The 19305-nt window shown below is 36.4% G+C and overlaps 1 protein-coding gene across 12 annotated transcripts in view; it reads right to left on the bottom strand.

Annotated features, from left to right (window-relative positions):
* CCDC66 (coiled-coil domain containing 66) overlaps window positions 1-19305 on the bottom strand; it is a 51279-nt gene that overhangs the window by 29708 nt on the left and 2266 nt on the right. For 3 of the 12 annotated variants that reach the window (XM_045051703.1, XM_019823123.2, XM_006928872.3), the window contains exons 3-8: window positions 19118-19143; window positions 9543-9987; window positions 7942-8107; window positions 7655-7762; window positions 5770-5905; window positions 4839-4940 (exon numbers count right to left, since the gene is read on the bottom strand). In XM_045051703.1, the coding sequence (XP_044907638.1) occupies window positions 4839-4940; window positions 5770-5905; window positions 7655-7762; window positions 7942-8107; window positions 9543-9987; window positions 19118-19143 (983 nt within the window). Of the gene's footprint in view, window positions 1-4035; window positions 4060-4838; window positions 4941-5769; window positions 5906-7654; window positions 7763-7941; window positions 8108-9542; window positions 9988-17374; window positions 17421-19117; window positions 19144-19305 lie in introns of those variants that run through there. The other 9 variants (XM_019823158.2, XM_006928874.4, XM_006928873.3 and 6 more) reach the window with 9 other exon arrangements.

The raw sequence follows: 19305 nt of genomic DNA, 5'->3' as shown, positions 1-19305 counted from the left end.
CCCCGGGTCGGGTTCTGCTGCTGACAGCTCGGAGCCTGGAGCCTGCTTCGAATTCTGTGTCTCTCTCTCCCTGCCCTTTCCCCACTCATGCTTGCTCTCTGTCTCTCAAAAATGAATAAAGGTTAAAAAAAAAAAATCTTTTTTTAAATCTCTAAAACTTCTAAGTTACTTGTAGTCAGACATCACTGTAAAATAGCTATTTAAATTTTATCTGAGCCTTTCTTTATGGCCTAACACAAATCACTTTTTGTAAATATCCATGTGTGCCTGAGAAAAATATTTCCCAACTGTTGGACAAGGCACCTGATATATGTTACTTAGGACCAACTTGCTGTTCTCACAAGCACGGGCTCGGCTCTGTGCTGATGATGCAGAGGTTGCCTGGGATTCTCTCTCTCTCTCTGCCCCTCCCACATGTTCTCTCTCTCTCTCAAAATAAGCAAAGAAACTAGAAAGAAAGAAAGAAAGAAAGAAAGAAAGAAAGAAAGAAAGAAAGAAAGAAAGAAAAGAAAAGAAAAGAAAGAAAACAATTCCATGTATAATAGCACCAAAAATAAAATACCTAGGAATAAGAAGGCAAAAGATGTGTACACTGAAAACTGTAAAACACTGCTGAGGGAAATTAAAGAAGGCACAAATAAATGGAAAGATAATCTGTGTTCATGAAATCAGAAAACTTAATATTGTCAAAATTACCTAAAGTGATCTACAGATTCAACACAACCTCTATGAAAAACTTGATGCATTTTGCAGAAATAGAAAAATCCACCCTAAGATTCCTATGGTATCTCAAGAAAGCCTGAAGAGCTACAACAATCTTAAAAACGAACAAAACTGGAGAATTCACACTTCATGCTTTCAAAACCTACTACAAAGATTGGACAATTAAAAGAGTGAGACAGTGACATAAAGAGACATACAGAACAATGGAATGGAGTGCCCAGAATTAAACTCTCGCATATACAGTCACATGATTTTTGACCATCATTGAGTCATCATGATTGACCATCAAGGACAATCTTTTCAAATAAATGGTGCTGAGAAAACTGGATACCAATGCAGAATATGTGAAAGAATAAAACTGGACCCTTATCTTACACTATATACAAAAATTAACTCCAAGTGAATCAAAGACCTAAACATAAGAACTGAAACTACAAAAATCTTAGAAGAAAACATAGGGGAAAAGTTCTGTATCAGATTTGGCAATGGTTTCTTGGATAGGAGACAAAAAGCACAGGCAACAAAGGAAAAAAAAACAGATAAAATGGAGTTCATCAAAATTAAAAACTTTTGTGCATCAAAAGGCTCTATCAAGAAAGTGAAAAGGCAACATAAAGAATGGTACAAATCATACATCGGATCAGGTATTAATACCCAGAATAAAGAATGCCTACAACTCAACGACAACAAAAACCCAATTCAAAAATGGGCACAAAACTTGACATCCCTCCAAAGAAGATACACAGATGGCCAACAAGCATATGAAAAAAATGTTCAACATCACTAATCATTAAGGAAATGTAAACCAAAATTACAATGAGCTACCACTTCACACCTATTAGGTCAGTTATTACAAAAAAGTCGGTGAGGATGTGGAGAAATTAGAAACCTTGTACACTGCTGATGGAAATGTGCAATGGTAGAACAACTATGGCAAACAATACAGTTAAATATAAAATTACCAAATTAAAACTGGTAAAACCTAACAAAAAATTAAATATAAAATTATCATACGATGCAGCAATTCCACATATGGGTATCTACCCAAAAGAACTGAGAGTAGAGCCTCAAAGAGATTGTCTGTACACCAATGTTCATTGCAGCATTATTCCACAATAGCCAAAAAGGGGTAACAACTCAAATATCCATCAACATTTGGATGGATGAACAAAATGCAGTATTATAAATACAATGAAATATTATTTAGCCTTAAAAAGGAATGAGACTCTGATACATGCTATAACACGGATGAACCCTGAAAACAGTATAAATGAAGTATGTCAGACACAAAAGAGCAAATATTACGTGATTCCACTTAAAGTATCTAGAATAGTCAAATTCATAGACAAATTAGAATGGCTGCCAGGGGCTAGGGGGAGGGAAAAATGGGGAGTGACTGTAATGGATAGTTTCAGTTTGTAATGATGAAAAAATTCTGGAGGTGGACAGCGGCAATGGTTGACTGACAAAATGAATGTACTGAATCCCTCTACATGTACACTTAAAAATGATTAAAATGGTAAATTCTATGTTTTGTGTATTTTACCACAAAAAAAAAAGGTTAAAAAGGAAAGAACATATAATTTTTTATTGGCCAAATGCAGAACTATAGTATGGTGGTAGCATTAAGAAACTTAGCAGAATGATAACCTCCCTTTCTTCCCCATGTTAAAGAATGCATTTGAATATACTTCCTTCACTTAAAAGGTTTCCCAGCAAGGAGTAGTGATTAGGGAAAGCCAAGTCTGCATGGAGGTGAGATGTTCTCAAAAAAGTTGAGGCTAGAAGTAAATTTCTTAGAAACACAACAGTTTAAAATTACACAGTGTAGGGGCAACTGGGTGGTTCAGTTCCAAGTGTCTGATCTCATGATTGGATGATTCATGATCTCATGATCTCATGATCTCATGGTTCATGAGTTCGAGCCCCTAGTCAGGCTCAGCACTGGCAGTGCAAAGCCTACTTGGGATTCTCTCTCTCTGCCCCTCTGCTCTTTCTCACAAAATAAATAAACTTAAAAAAAAGAAAGAAGAAGGGAAGCTGACTCCAAACAGCCTTGGACCCCAAAAAGATATGCTTTGTAAGTTACAAACAGAGTACTGAGTATTTGCTATTTGTCAGCCAATGTTCTAATAAGCACTTTATATGCATTACCTTATGTTTTAACAAAATTGGCCTTGGTGACTCTACTTGCAACCAAATTTTTGCTCCTCTTAATTACACAAAAAGGTTAACTTAATAGTAAAACAGTCTGGCTATGGGATGGATTTCTGAAGCCAACTGCTTTCAGATATTTAAGAAGGGTTTTTTAAAATTACACAGTTAATTCATTTCCCCTCAACAGCATCTCTCCAATATCCTACCACATGCATACACATAAGTGCATAAAAACTGCATTTAAACAGTTAAAAAAAAAAAAAAAGAGAGAATAGATAATGATACCCTTTAAGCCTTGGTGTCCAGCCTTACATTTAGTGTGTGTTTTATTTTCTAGTTCTTCTCCCACCCCAATTCCCATCTCTGACTCCACAGTATAAATAATTTTATTGGTTTTTTGGATTATAAAAAAAAGACACACGCTATCATTTAAAAATACATATGAAATGTAAAAACACCTAAAAGTCACCTCAAATGGCTAATTATTTATTTGCATTAATAATCATAGTATAGGGGTGCCTGGGTGGCTCAGTCGGTTAAGCATCTGACTTCAGCTCAGGTCGTAATCTCACAGTTTGTGAGTTTAAGCACCGCATCGGGATTGTGCTGACAGCTCAGAGCCTGGAGCCTGCTTCGGATTCTGTGTCTCCCTCTCTCTCTGCCCCTCTGCCATTCATGCTTTGTCTTTCTCTCTCAAAAATAAATAAACATTAAAAAAAATTTAAGAAGGGGCGCCTGGGTGGCGCAGTCGGTTAAGCGTCCGACTTCAGCCAGGTCACGATCTCGCAGTCCGTGAGTTCGAGCCCCGCGTCAGGCTCTGGGCTGATGGCTCCGAGCCTGGAGCCTGTTTCCGATTCTGTGTCTCCCTCTCTCTCTGCCCCTCCCCCATTCATGCTCTGTCTCTCTCTGTCCCAAAAATAAATAAAAAACGTTGAAAAAAAAATCAAACAAAAAAAATTTAAGAAAATAATCATAGTATAAATTACTCTCAGATAATAAATGACCTAAAAATAGTACAAATTAAGCAATAAGAAATGATATAGTAACATTTCAATCTAAATTTTTTTGGTAACTGAAAATACCTTACCATTTTTAGTATTAAAGATACTTCAATCCTAATGTTGAACTGTAAATAAGCTAACAACAAATTCTTACCAACTTCATGAACAGTTTTAGTTGTAATTTTTAGTAGTATCTGCATGCATCAAAGTATTTTGTTTTTGAGAGAGAGTGCACACACAAGTTGGGGAGGGGCTGAGAGTGAGTGAGAGAGAAAATCCCAAGCAGGCTATGTGCTGTCAGCACAGATCTCACAAACCAGGAAATTGTGACCTGAGCCAAAACCTAGAGTCGGACACTCAACCAACTGAGCCACCCAGGCGCCCCTGCATGTATCAATTTTTAAACTTTACACTTTAACTTTACACTTAAAATTATCCTTTAAAACTAAGATTTTTGTAAAATGCCTTCTATCAAGACTAATTTGCCTTTCAATAGTCAAAGTACTTTTGGGAATGTGGAAAAATACAATTCAGATTTCATTCCTTTTGTTAATGTAAAATTATCAACAACTATAGAACTCTTTGATGTAGGCAAGTCAGCCCTATATGGAGCAGAACAGCCATGGAAGCCACACAATCTAACCTGGAGGGGTTCTATAAGAAATCTACCAGTGCTGAAAACGTCTACCACCAGAATCATCCCTTTAGGTTACTGCATTATTTTCAGAACACATTTGTTAAACTGTAAACGTTCACTAGGAAAGAAAAATTATTATATATATATATATATATATATATAAAAGAAAAGTTCATATTTTTTTAAATTTAAGGAGCATAATGAACTCAGTAAAAATTAACTGTTAATTAAAATAAAATAAAAATATTTAGATTCACTCCTTCAAGGAAAATAGAGATCAAGTACTAAAAGGCTTATATATTCAAAGTAATGGCACTTACCTCTAAAATTTGACCAACTCTAATTAGTGGGTGCCCATCATCCTGGACCAATGTTACCTGACAAGGAGACTGTGACAGAATGCTAGAAGAGCTAGCACAAGTCTAAAAACAAAGAGAAAACACAAGAACACTTTCTTTATATAATATTAAACCTAGGCAAAATTTAAAGGTCACTAAAACACTACTTAAGGGACACCTGGTATATACTTATGTTTGACATAACCTTGTGGTGGATACCACATGGTCACTGGCAGTGTTTTGTGGTCACCTAAAAAAATGCAGAGCTCTTTTACAGGAGCCTGAAGGAGGTGCCTCAGGCCTCTACACTCATCTATATAGTAAGACAATTTACAGAATGCAGATAGAACCTAGCTGAGGTCATAATTAAATTCAAAATAAAATTGTTCTAAAACAAGATATGAGAGGTGCCTGGATGGCTCAGTCAGTTAAGTATCCAACTCTTAATCTTAGCTCAGGTCTTAGCTCAGGTCTTGAACTCTTGTGAGTTCAAGCCCCACATTGGGCTCCATGCTGTGCATGAAGCCTACTAACGGAATGAATGAATGAATGAATGAATGAGATAAAATAACATGAAAAATAAATTTTTTAAAAAAGCTTTATGATATGAACATGGCTTAGAATTTAAAAAAGTAGGGGCGCCTGGGTGGCTCAGTCAGTTGAGCATCCAACTTCGGCTCAGGTCATGATCTCGCGGTCCGTGGGTTCGAGCCCCGTGTCAGGCTCTGTGCTGACCGCTCAGAGCCTGGAGCCTGTTTCGGATTCTGTGTCTCCCTCTCTCTCTGGCCCTCCCCCATTCATGCTCTGTCTCTCTCTGTCTCAAGAATAAATAAACGTTAAAAAAAAAAAAATTTTTTTTAAGTAAAATTAAGATGTCTTATATTCTAAAAATGCTTCATTTTTATACTCTTACCTTAGACTGGTCAAGAATTTGAAATTTTTCCCATACTCTTTTATCACTTTCAAATTTTTTCCAAGGATTGTTCCATTTTTCAGAAGCTTCTTTTTCTTTCTTCTTTAAAGCAACCTGTTCATCTGTAAATAATGTCCTTTTTAAAAAAAATGTATAAAAAATGTAAAAAAAAAATCATGTAAACAAATCATGACCTTCTTAAAGAGTGCAGATTCCAACACAGATCTAATCAAAACTGTTTTTTAGGGAGATTACCTCACAAAACAGAGAAGAATTTTAAGAAATATGGAATAAAAGAAAACATTTAACCAGAACCAAACTTATGTATGGCACAGATGGATGTAAAAATGTTTATCACAATTGGCAATAAAAAGCAATTTTTTCAGAACGTATTTTATAACATGCTAATTATTCTGAAGTTCTACTTTCCTATAATGTTCACTCAGGTATTACAAAGAGATTGAAAAGTGAGACCTCTGGATTCAGAGAACCCTGTAAGCGAATCCTAGTTCAACCACTTCCTATCTGTGTAACGGGGCAAATCGCTGTTCACCTTTCTAAAACTCAGTTTCTTCTTTTGTAAAATGAGAATAGTGCCTATTTCAATATAGGACCTAGCACAAAGTAAGTATGTAATAAATGCCATTATTATTCACAACTGCTGAAAAGTGAAAAACAAAATCTTGTATCTAACAAACTAATACAACAACAAGGTCCCAAATCAATAGTTCTTAAAAATTCAGAGATGTATAGGGGCACCTGGGTGGCTCAGTCGGTTAAACACCCGACTCTTGGTTTTGGCTCAGGTCATGGTCTCATGGTCTCACGAGTTCAAGCCCCACGTCAGGCTCCACACTGACAGTGCAGAGCCTACCTGGGATTCTCTGTCTCCCTCTCTCTCTGCCCCTCCCCACTCATGTTGTCTCTCTCTCAAAAATAAACTTAAATAAATCTTAAAAAAATCTTAAATAAAAAAGATTCAGAGATGTATAAATCTAAATTTCAAGAAAATTAATGAAAGCAGGACTTTAACAAAGAGAAAGGTGCTTTCTTAACAGTAGAAGAAAGTAAACTCTTTTTAGGTAATAAAACATAAAACACTTTAGTCATTTCCAAGCAATTCCATCTTACTTCAGAAGTTTGGTGTTACAGTCTGATAAGCAAAATGTGTATTGAAAGAAAATATTTAAAGCTGAAATTATGATATAAAGACACAACAAATCTCCAGACCTTCAGATACTGTTAGCATACATTTAATTTCTTCAAACTTCTGCTACTTTGACTTCCAACATAAATAATTCATTCCCAATTTCTTCTGCTTATCTCTTTTTCTATATCACCTGTCTCATCAGCGATATGACTGCCTCACAGGACTTTCTAGTTGAGTGGAAGATGAAGCCCATCTCTATGCTTTTACTTTTAATTTTTTTTTTTTAATGTTTATTTATTTTGAGAGTGAGAGACAGACAGAGTGCAAGCAGGGGAGGGGCAGAGAGAGAGAGAGACAGACAGACAGACAGACAGACAGACACAGAATCCAAAGCAGGCTCCAGGCTCTGAGCTGTCAGCACAGAGCCCGACACCGGGCTCAAACTCATGGACTATGAGATCATGCCCTGAGCCAAAGTCAGACACCTAACCGACTGAGTCACCCAGGTGCCCCGAACCCAATTATTTTTAAATAAAACCATTAAATGCATAGGATTTCTACAATAGGAAAATATGAAAATGGATTCTCAGGAACCGAGAAAAGTTTAGGAATCTTTGAGCTCCAGAATGATACTAATGATATTAATGCTCATCGCTCACCTCTGGTCTTTTGGTGCACACCGAATAGACAAAAAGACACAACCTAATCTATAATAATAACAGGTATAATAATTACCTACCAAGCTCTTTCCTCCACTGGGCTTTTTTTGCTTCCAACAAACTTCTATCACGTTCTCTTTCCCCCAGGGTACTGAATATGTCAGCTGGTTTCCATGCATTCTCTCTAACACAAAAAATAACAGAAACCTTATTATATGTTTCTATACAAGTTACCCATAAATATTAAGTAATAAACTTTTAAACAGCTCACAGTCTTCACAGTAAATATTTCACATGCAAGTCAAGGAAAAGCAGAACCATTTTCACCAGATGACCCCACAATAACATATAGGCGTTACATACATGGCAATTTTCTGTTCATACTGCTTAGATGTCTCCTGATTTTTATTTAAAACAGATTTACTTTCATCTAGGACAGATGAAAGAGCCTCAGTTTTTTGGAGTACTCCCATAACGTTTTCGTCATTTGGCTGATTAGAAATATTGTTTAAATGTAGACTGCCCCGACCTAGGGAGTAAAAATGCATGTTTTAAAATTAACACTAAAATTACACATATTACAATACCTTATCTTGGCATACTGCTACACACTTTAAAAACACTGCCTTAACATTACCAAAGTAATTACCTCTCACAGCAATCCTTCAGCAGGTATTATCGTTCCCTTTTGTCAAAAAAGGAAACTGAGCCCAGCGGTTAAATGGTCCAGAAGATCTATATAATCTCTTGTGTCAAATATGAAAACAAACAAGCAACAACAACAAAAACCCTCCATTTACTCCTGTTGATAATATTTTTACAAATAATATAATACAAATCACAACTTAAAGGAGAATAAATGCAAATAGCTTTATGAAAAACTCATTACCTTGTCCTTATTTTTCTCATTTAGCTGGGAAATCAATGGAAAACTTGATTATGGACCACTGTCTCTATGCCTCTGTTATATCTGTTACAAATGTTTTATACAGGTTCCTATGCTTGGCTCAAACACTGTTCTAATTCTTCCTCAATGTGCTAGTTTTCCCAGTGAAGAGAAAGCATATTTAATATGCAGGTCAATACATGATTAGACAAATTCTGCCTTCAACTTTGTTGATGTTATCTCTCACTATGCATAGTAAGTTTTTATTTTTTGTTCTCTAGGCTACAATTCTAGCCTCTAAAGACCCAGCTCCCTCATTTTACAAAGAATAATCTAGACCAAGAGAAGGTAAATTACTCCAACTTGTCCCCAAGTCAGTTGTGGGGCCTCTTTCTGGTGACTGTTAATTTCAATTTATTTCATTATCGCCTAACAAAATTTTAATGATATTTCTACTCATATTAATTCCTTAGCTCAAAGCTGAAACTGGAAGGCTTTTAAAAACATAACACAATGCCCTAATGAAACAGAAGACATGTGACACTCTACTACTCCTTCCAAATCTATGTTTTACATTGGTTAAAAAGATAGTGCTGCCAATCCTCAACGTAGATTAAGGGTCAAAGAAGGCAAAATGCAGGAGCCAGGAAAAAATCTTTTCAGCAACTCAAGTCAAATATTCAAAGTAAAGCTTCCCTCAATTTTCACTAGAAATTCTATAGTGGTCTTTTAAAACATTTAATATAATTATTTTTAATGTAAGCAGAGCCTTCTATATTCTAAAATAAGTACCATAACTTTTTTACTCTAGAGTCCACAGAATTGGGTTTCTTAAGGCTATGGTACCATGATTGTACTGTGTTTTGAGCATTAACCTTAAAATGTGGCATATTATAACTATACAAGTAATTCTGCATGAGAAAACTGTTCTCTAAAAGAATAATTATTTTAAAAGATTGTTACACAGTAACTTAGAATTTAAGAGCAACAGTTATATCAAATCCAATGAATGAGAAATTCGAAAACAAGTACATATTGGTAAAGTTAACATTAATTAAAACTTCAAAAAAAACCTTACATGTTTCCTCCCTTCCATTTTCAATCAGGGAAATAGATCCATTCCCTTGGTTCACAGTCATCAAAATCTGTTGTAGTTGGTCTTGTGTTAGACACACCAAACTGCTCTTCATATTTTCAGCTGTGATGTGTTTTTGGCAAAGCTTCTCTTTAGATACTATAGATGTATTTATGGTGTTTCTAGTCTTCTGTATATTGGGGGTGGCAGGTAAAATCTCTTTCTGGACATAAAGACAGTCTTTATCTACATACTGCTTGCATAAATCCTTAGTGGGTGAAAAAGTCATACTATTTTTTTCACCTTTTGCCTGTGAAGTTTCTGAACCCATTCTCTTCTTTTGCAAAAGTTTTCCACTCTTGATACAAGTATTTTGTGTTGATTTTAGAATGTATCCAGTTTGTTTTGTTCTTAATGGACATTTTACAATCTTGGTCTTATTTCCCATCTGTTAAAACACGAGAAATTTATACTTTATAACAGCCCATGAAAAAAATCAAACAATTATCTTTATTTATATTGTCTGTGATGTCAGGCTTCTAAATTTTTTTTCCATTTTGCTGTTAAAAGATTATATCCATGAGAAAGTAACATTTAACCTTTGCAAATCTACTTGAAAGCTTCATCAACAACTGGAAATTATTTTATTTCAAGATAATGAATGCAGAAGAATTTTCATTCTAGCTGTTGTAGAACATCTCCATTCTACTCCAGCTTGGAATCTCATGTCATGATTATACCAGTCATACTACCAATTTTCTTTATAGGTATCTATAGACCTGTGCATTAGTAACTTAGGTTAGTTACGCCTTGAATAACTTAACTTGTGGGTCGACATCCCTCTAGCGTAACTCCTGTCTTAATTATTAGTGCTTTCATATCCACATAGATCATTTTCCCAATTCCCTGGCCTCTCATTTCCTTAACTCTGCTCTTCTACTCTTGTCCTCCAAGCTACCTCGGTTACTCATTCCCATAGTGATATCTTATACTGACCTTGTTACTCCTAACTTGCAATCCCTCCATAGTCTCAATTTCAATCACGGCACAATGACCAACACTCTCCTTGCATATCCCAATTCTGATAATTCTTTAACTCATCTGGGATCTATAATCTATTGATTCTACTACCTTCCTCTTGTCCTCATTTCCTTCCTTAAATTCCACAATCAACCAAAACCACCACTGCCTTCCATTCCCAACTCCTGCTCTGACACACACTTTGCAAATCCCCAAACTGGTAAAATCTAACTCTTCATCACCTACTCTGTGCCTGCACTACTCAGGAAGAAAAATACCAAGCCACAATATTTAGTTTCACCTTAAATACATAGCCCAAACAACATGCTACCCTACAGTCAAACATTTCCCAAATTCATTTACTCTTAACAATTTCAACTTTCTCCTCTTTCCCAAATTCCTAACACTTTCTCTTTCATAACTTATTCTCAGCTGAAAATCCTGATCAATATTTCACTAAAAATCTTATAGAGAAGCATTCTGAAAAAACTTCAAGAAATTTCTACCACCAAATCTGTACCAGCATCAATAGTCATGCAAACCTGCTTGTACTCCTGTTATTCATACATATTCATATAACCCGTTCTCAGGGATCTTTCTCCCGCAATTCTTTGCTTTCTCCTGAATCAACTGTTTCTTTTCTGCTGGATCACATCATTTTTTATCACCTTAAAAAATACATGATTCCACTTTCTCCTCTCATCTCCCATAATCCCATTCCCAACAAGCTTTCACCCACACGACTCCACTAAAACTCATCAAGGTCACTAATAACTTTTATGTTGCAAATCCGGTGACTGATTCTCAGATCCTCATCCTAACATTATTATCAGCATGTGACACAGTTGATTATTCCTTCTATTTTGAATACTTAAAAAAAAATTTAATATTTATTTTTGAGAGACACAGAGCATGAGTAGGGGAGAAGCAGAGAGACGAGAGACCGAAGCAGGCTCCAGGCTCTGATCTGTCAGCACAGAGTCCGACATGGGGCTCAAATTCACAAACTGTGAGATCATGAGCTGAAGTCCGATGCTCAGCCAACTGAGCCATCCAGGGGCCCCAACTCCTTCCACTTTGAATCACTTTCTCTACTTCACTTCCAGGACTCCACAATCCTGGTTCTTGCTGCTCCTTTCCCCCAGACCTCTTAAAGTTGCTCAGTCCCAGGATCTCTTCTCTAAGTTACCTCATTCACTTGCTAATTTCTTTTACCCTTGTGGCTCTAAATATTATCCATATACTGAGGACTCCCAAATTTGTCTCCAGGATGGAACTCTCCCCTAACTTAAGGTTCCATCTGTCTATCCAAACACTTCCACTGGGTTTCTAATAGCCATTTAAAACTCGGCATGCCCCACATAACCTATGAAAAGAATTCACAGTGACAAAAGTACATTATACACAGGACTTCCAAACGTTCTCATATTTATCATTTAATGAAATATATACATTCCTGCAAAGTCTGCTATGGACTGTGTATATGTGCACACACAGATTGGATAGGATCAAATAAAATTGTCTTTATTTACCAAAAAAAAAAAAAAAAAAAAAAAAAAAAAAAAAAAGCCTCAGCAAGCCCCAAATCAAACTCTTGATCTCCCACATGCCCCTAAATAACTTCCTCCTTTCAGAGGAAGCTACCCATGCCAAAAATTTTGGAATTATCTCTCATATGCCACACTTGTCATCAAACCTTGTTTTGCTCCATCTTCAAAATATATCCTGAATCTGACCACTCCTGAACATTTCTTGTGCCCTCTACTCCAAGTCATTATAATGCTCTTGCCTGAATTTCTAAAAGCCTGCTTTTCCTACTTCTGCCTTCACTTCCCAGTCTGTGCTCAGCACAGCAGCCACAGGGTACCTTAGTAAAGTCACATCATGTCACTTTTTTCAAAAGCTTCTAAGGCCTTCCTATCTTACTTAGGAAGAAAACTGAACTTCTTACTCTGACCTAATGATCTGCACACGCTTCACATTTTATCCCCTTACCTGATCTCTCTGATCTCATTTTGTCTTAGCCTCCAGACACGTGGGCTTCTTATTCCTTGAATAAGACTCTCCTAATTTCAGGCCTCAGCATTAGTCAATCCCTCTACCTGGGCCATTCTTCCCTCATGGTTTATGTACTCACCTCCTTCAAATCTTTGCTCCAACATCACTGGCTCAGTGAGGTCTTCTCTGACCAACTGATTTAAATTTGCAGGTTTCCTGTTCTCCCTCACACTCTCACCTACCTAACACTTCCTTTTCCAAAGACTGCTGTGCCCCTAAAGTGACTGTGCCTCTTCCCTTTCTCTTTTTCCCTATAGCACTTTTCATCTTGTGACATTGTATATTTTGCTTACTGTATGCCCATTCAACGCAATCTTCTTTTTTTAAATGTTTGTTTATTTTTGAGACAGAGCGTGAGCAGGGGAGGGGCAGAGAGACAGGGATACAGAACCAGAAGCAGGTTCCAGGCTCCGCGCTGTCAGCACAGAGCCCGAAGCAGCACTCGGACCCACGAACTGTGAGATTATGACCTGAGCTGAAGTTGGATACTTAACTGACTGAGCCACCCCAAGTGCCTCTATTCGTTTCCAATGTAAACTCCCTAGGGCAGAGATTTTTTATACTTTGTCCACTGTATAGCTCCAGTACAGAACAATGAGTGGAACAAAATAGGTGTTGAGTGAATTTTTTGTTGACTACCCTCAACTACGCTATTTTAAAGACTGAATTATCTCTCCCCCATATTTATTCCCCTTTCCAAAATATCCTATTTCTGTGGCACTGTTGTCCTAATCTCTCAGACCAGTAAGCATGGAGTCATCTTTAACTTTATCCTCTTTCATGGTCTTCTTTGGCTTATGAACAAGTATTGGTCATTTCTTCCTTTCAAATATCTTTTTCTCACCATTTACATGATGATAAGCCTAAATTCAGGTTTTCATTACCACACTACTAGATTACAGTCTGCCTAATTCATACCTTTCCTCTATTAATCCATTATACATTTCAGTAAACCCAATTAACCGAAAGTAATTCAACACTCATTTAGTCACTATTAACTGTTGCTTTTTATGTGCTCACCAATACAGAAAAGCACTAGAGGTGTAAAAATGAAGAAGATATTTGCTGTCAAACAGTAGGGTAGATGCCCCACGACTTTCACCCGGCTTATCATATCCCAACTCTCCAGGTCTTTCAGTAACTTATATAATATACAACCACACTTAGACCAATTAGCCATTCACATTTCACCTGACTTTTCAAAATGTACCTGTAGTATCAGCCACAGATCTGTTTGTTATTCTCTTCACCTCATCCAAATCCTATTTGTTCCTAGCTTCAGGCTTTTGATAATACCAATGTAATTGGTACCACAATGTAAAATGCCTTTTATCCTCTCATCCCTGTGGCTATTTTAATATAACTAATTCTCTAAGTGAGAAATGGCAAACTTGAATACATACTGTAAATTAGGCTAGGTAGGAAACAAGATGAGTTGAAAAGCATTTTTCCACCTAAAGGAGACAGTCACCATCAGAACCAGCCTACCCTGCCAAACAGGAATCCAGTATTTCAAGAGAACCAAAAATGACAGATTTTACATCAAACTCTCCAATGTTTAGATACTGGCAATTCACTCTAGTTTTTTAAAACCATTGTGTGGAATAAGCAAATTATTAGCAGACTGCATGTAGCTTATACAGCTGAGCCCTACCACCTCAGACTCCAACTACAGCTCCTACTTTCTCCCCCTTCTTTGACTCATATGGGCCTTTTTTGGGTCACTAATAGTTGAGCATTTTGTTTCTCTAATCAGTTGCTCATTCAAACTAAGTGCGGTGCATGCCATTAACATATCTTGAAGTCATTTGTCCCCTTCTTTCCATTTCACTAGCCACCACCCATGTTCAAGAACTTATGACTCTCCCTGGACTATATTTGGCCCGTAACTATGGTCTCTCAGTTACAATCTGTCCTTTGTAGGTCTGTCCGAAGCCCTATCCTACAACACAAATTATACCGTATCTACTCCACTTTTCAAAAATACTTTAATGCTCCCTACATACAAATCAAGAAGTTCAAATTCTTTAAGTATATATTTAAACTCTTTAAAGGGTGCCTGGCTGTCTCAGTCTGTTAAGCATCTGACTCCTGACTTCAGCTCAGGTCACGATCTCAGTTCATGAGATCGGGCTCTGCATCGGACTCTTGCACTGATGGCGCAGAGCCTGCTTGGGATTCTCTCTCTCCATCTCTCTGTGCCCCTCCCCTACTCATGCTCTCAAAATAAATAAATTAAAAAAAAAAAAATTTAAACTCTTTAAGACTAAACCCTCTCCTAAGCTTTATGTTCTATACTTCCCTGAGATACACACTATTCCCCAAATGCAAATTAGGCTTTCTATCTTGGTATTGTGCCCAGTATTTTCTCTGAACTTAGAATACACTCCCCTACCTCTTTACCTATAAATATCTGCCTCATCTTTTAAGTTCTAATTAAAATGTCACCTCATTTATGAAGCATTCCCTGGTCTCCTCAAACCACAAAGAGCTGCTCTTTGCAGTGTTGTCTGCCTTTTATAACCCTACTGTGGTATACATTATCCTACTATAGTACACATCATATTCTACTTGTAATATAGTTATTTACCTGACACCCTCACTTCCAAAACACAAGGACCAAGTTTTGCTCATTTCCTTTCTTTCAATCACAGAAGAAATAAAGCCAAGAATGGCACTCTACTAGAATTTTAAATCTTCAGTAAATCCTTGTTAAATAAAAATTTACTAATTGACGATCTAATTTAAATAGAATTATCCTGCAAAATTTCACTTACAAAAAAAAAAAATAGACCAAAAAATCTTCTAAAAATATTTAGTAAAATGGGGGTAGGGGGGTGGGCAGGAAGGGCAATGATGTGGCATGAGGTCATTATATACTCAGCTCAATTCTGATTATTTTTTGTAGCTAAATGGCAGGGGAGGAAAAAAAAATAACAAAACCAATAAATGGAAGCAGCAAAAGATCATGAACTACCAAATAAATTCAATTATGTTCAGGTTACTTATTAAGAAAAAGCAATCTAGACCAAATAATTCCAAGTGTTTACTGGATTATGTGAATTTTAATAGATCAAAATAGATCAAGTTTTCATGTCAAAATTTTTTACATAGCCAAATAGTTTTTTAACTAGTTTTAATTCTATCAGTATTTTTCACAATACAATGTCCAATGAAGTTGTTTAGTACTGGCTGACTTTATCATTTATATGGGGCCAGGATGCCAAAGCTAGAAAGAATCAGAGAAAAGTAACATTTTAAGATATAAAATGTGCTACTTAACACTAATATTGTGTATATCCTTTTGCATGACACTATTCTGCTTCTCAGATGTAGAAATACCTATAAAAAAATTTTTAAATGTTTTATATTTCAACTAATATGTGTGACAATTTTCTTTAATGTTTGTTTTTGAGAGAAAGAGAGACAAAGTGCAAGCAGGGCAGGGGCAGACAGAGAGCAAGACAGAGAACCTGAAGCAGGCTCTAGGCTATGAGCTGTCAGTACAGAGCGTGACCTGGGGCTCGAACTCACAAACCTCAAGATAATGGCCTGAGCCAAAGTCAGACACAACCAGCAGAGCCACCCAGGCGCCCAAGTGACAATTTTAAGTGTAAGAGTTTAGAAGTTTATTCATTTATTTTGAGAGAGAGCAGGGGAGGGGCAGAGAGAGTGAGAGAAAGAGAATCCTAACCAGGTTCCACACTGTCAGTGCAGAGCCCAATGCAGGGCTCAATCCCATGAATCATGAGATCATGACCTGAGCCAAAAAGTCAGACATTTAATCAACTGAGCCACCCAGGTGCCCGAGTATAAGAGTTTAGAATTTATAAATTACTCATGACACTGAATCATTAACATTTCTTTAATTTCTCTTCCTAAAAGCTTAAGAAATTAAACTGGTAACCACCTTTAACTTCATATTCCTTACCACGGATTTAAAAAAAATGCAGAAGGGATTTTGAAAAATTTAAAAAGTACTCGGACCACAGAGGTGTTAAACTTAATCATGACGAGATGAGAGTTCAGCTGTGTTTAAAGAGCACACTATGGGGCGCCTGGGTGGCTCAGTCGGTTTAGCGTCCGACTTCAGCTCAGGTCATCATCTCACAGTCTGTGGGTTCGAGCCCCGCATCGGGCTCTGTGCTGACAGCTCAGAGCCTGGAGCCTACTTCTGATTCTGTGTCTCCCTCTCTCTCTGCCCCTCCCCTGCTCATGCTCTGTCTCTCTCTGTCGCAAAAATAAATTTAAAAAAAAAAATTATTGGGGCGCCTGGGTGGCGCAGTCGGTTAAGCGTCCGACTTCAGCCAGGTCACGATCTCGCGGTCCGTGAGTTCGAGCCCCACATCAGGCTCTGGGCTGATGGCTCGGAGCCTGGAGCCTGTTTCCGATTCTGTGTCTCCCTCTCTCTCTGCCCCTCGCCCGTTCATGCTCTGTCTCTCTCTGTCCCAAAAATAAATAAACGTTGAAAAAAAAACTATTAAAAAAATTTAAAAAATTAAAAAAATAAAGAGCACACTATGACAATGACAGTAATTCAACCTATGAGGAAAGGGAAAACCAGAACTGTAGGTAGGTGTTGTAGTCACTCAGGAGCTTCTCCCAGTAGAAGAAAAACACTATGAAGAGAGAATTCATGAATAACTTATGGAAAAGAGAATCCAACATAAAGCTGAATGAGATTTGGGAAATTAAAAACAGATTTAAGCAAAAAAAAAAAAAAAAAAAAGACAAGTACTACTATCTTTGTATTTTACCTTCTGTGAGGAGCAAAGAAAGAAATGAGGAAGATCTCAGCAACCCCTATAAACAAGGGAAGAGAAGCTCCTTAAAGTAAAATCAATCTAGAAGGGAGACTTAGGTTTCATCAGAATTTTTTCCCCAGCTTTATTAAGGTATAATTGACAATTAAAAACTGTATATATTTAAGGCATACAACTAGATGATTTGATAAATGCATACACTGTGAAATAGTCACCACAATCAAGGGAATTAACATATCCATCACCTTATATAGTTACCATCATCAGTATTTTGAAGTCTCAAAAGCAAGAGGAATAAAATCAAACAATTTGCTCCAAGACAGTGAATAATAATTTAAGATCAACATCGACTGAGACATAGTTACTCTGGAAAAAAAGAATCCTAGAATAAAATATCTTTAGATTGCTAATAGAATCTTGTGATGATTCTATCAAAAGTCCAAGACTAGTAATTTTATTATAGGCATGAAAGGAGATCGCCATATGTTCTAGGCTGGTTAAAAAGACAATGAAATGTCTTCACAAAATGTGGTGACTGAAGCGAATCCATTAAGGACATTGATGGAAGAAGAAACAGGTGAAAGAAAACTGAGGTCAAGGGAAGATGGAAACCAACTATTACAAGCAGCTTTTTATCTAAGAGCTAAAAAAAGGGGTGCTGTAGTTGTTAATGTGACTCAAATAAAATAATTAGTTGTAATATTTTAATAGAGCAGGACCAGGAAAAAATATATAATTTGTATTCTGTGATTTTAAAAAGCACACAGGTATACAACTATATACCATATTCAGAGAGATAATTTTTACTGGTAACATGTGGAATTACTGATTATCATCACCCATTTATGAAGTGATTATTATGCTCGGTACTCAAGGAACTTCACCTTGATCAAACCTGGAAAAAAGAGCAAAGCCATCAAGAGCTCAGAGTTGAAAAGTGCCACATCATCCAAATTGAGCTCTATTCACAGAAACACAAAAGACTTTAAGATGCTGCAATGATAAAGGAAAAAGGAGGGCTACAGTGAATTATGGAAGAGATGAAATTTCTGCTCCTATTAATCTAAACATGGAAAAAAAATAGGGAACAAGAAAAGTATGATATCAAAAAACTGTGAAAGTGGTACTGTATTTTGTAGAAAAAGTCACTATGGGTTCCTGATAAAAATTTAAAAGGAAAATTATCATTAAGCTCAAGTACGATCTCTTAAAGGAGAAGGCAAAATGCATGTAAGTCTGTGAATCAGATACACCGTTTTGATGTGGGAAAATGGAATTTGAATATGAAAAGAAAAATATTCTCATTTTAAAGAATATGTATTTTTAAAGATCTTAGGAACTGCACTGTCCAGTGTAGTAACTACTAAATTTGCATTCAAAATTAAATAAAATTAAAAATTCACTTCCTTAGTCATACTAGCCACATTTTAAGTGCTAAATAACCACGCATGACTAGTTGCTGACTACCATATTAGAAAACAATGATCTTAGAATATTTCCATCATCACAAAAAGATTTACTAGGCAGCACTGATGCAGAGAAAAATGTTCTATACAGCTTTTTAAACTGAAAAATTATGATCCTATTTCCGTGAAAGGACCAGCCTAAAAGCAAGAGAACAATAACTCCTCATCATTATCCCAAACCCATTATGAAAATTTCACAGGAATTCTTTTCAAACCACTGTAAAGAAAACCACATTTTACATTCAAAAACAGGTCAGGTCATTTGGCTTACCTTCACAGAATATTTTGATTTACATTCTACAAAAGAAAAAAATAATTACTGAGCCATCAAACAAAAACACACTAAGGCAGTCACAAAATAAATTTTAATTAGCATTGTTTTAAGAAGGTATTTAATAGAAATATTAACCCCAAAAGCATTAACTTTAGGTCCTGAGTGTTCTAACTTTTACAGAATAG

The sequence above is a fragment of the Felis catus genome, chromosome A2 (assembly GCF_018350175.1).
Source record: "Felis catus isolate Fca126 chromosome A2, F.catus_Fca126_mat1.0, whole genome shotgun sequence".
NCBI lineage: Eukaryota > Metazoa > Chordata > Mammalia > Carnivora > Felidae > Felis > Felis catus.
Note: the sequence above shows the minus strand (reverse complement) of the source record. Positions and strands in the feature narration are given on the sequence as shown.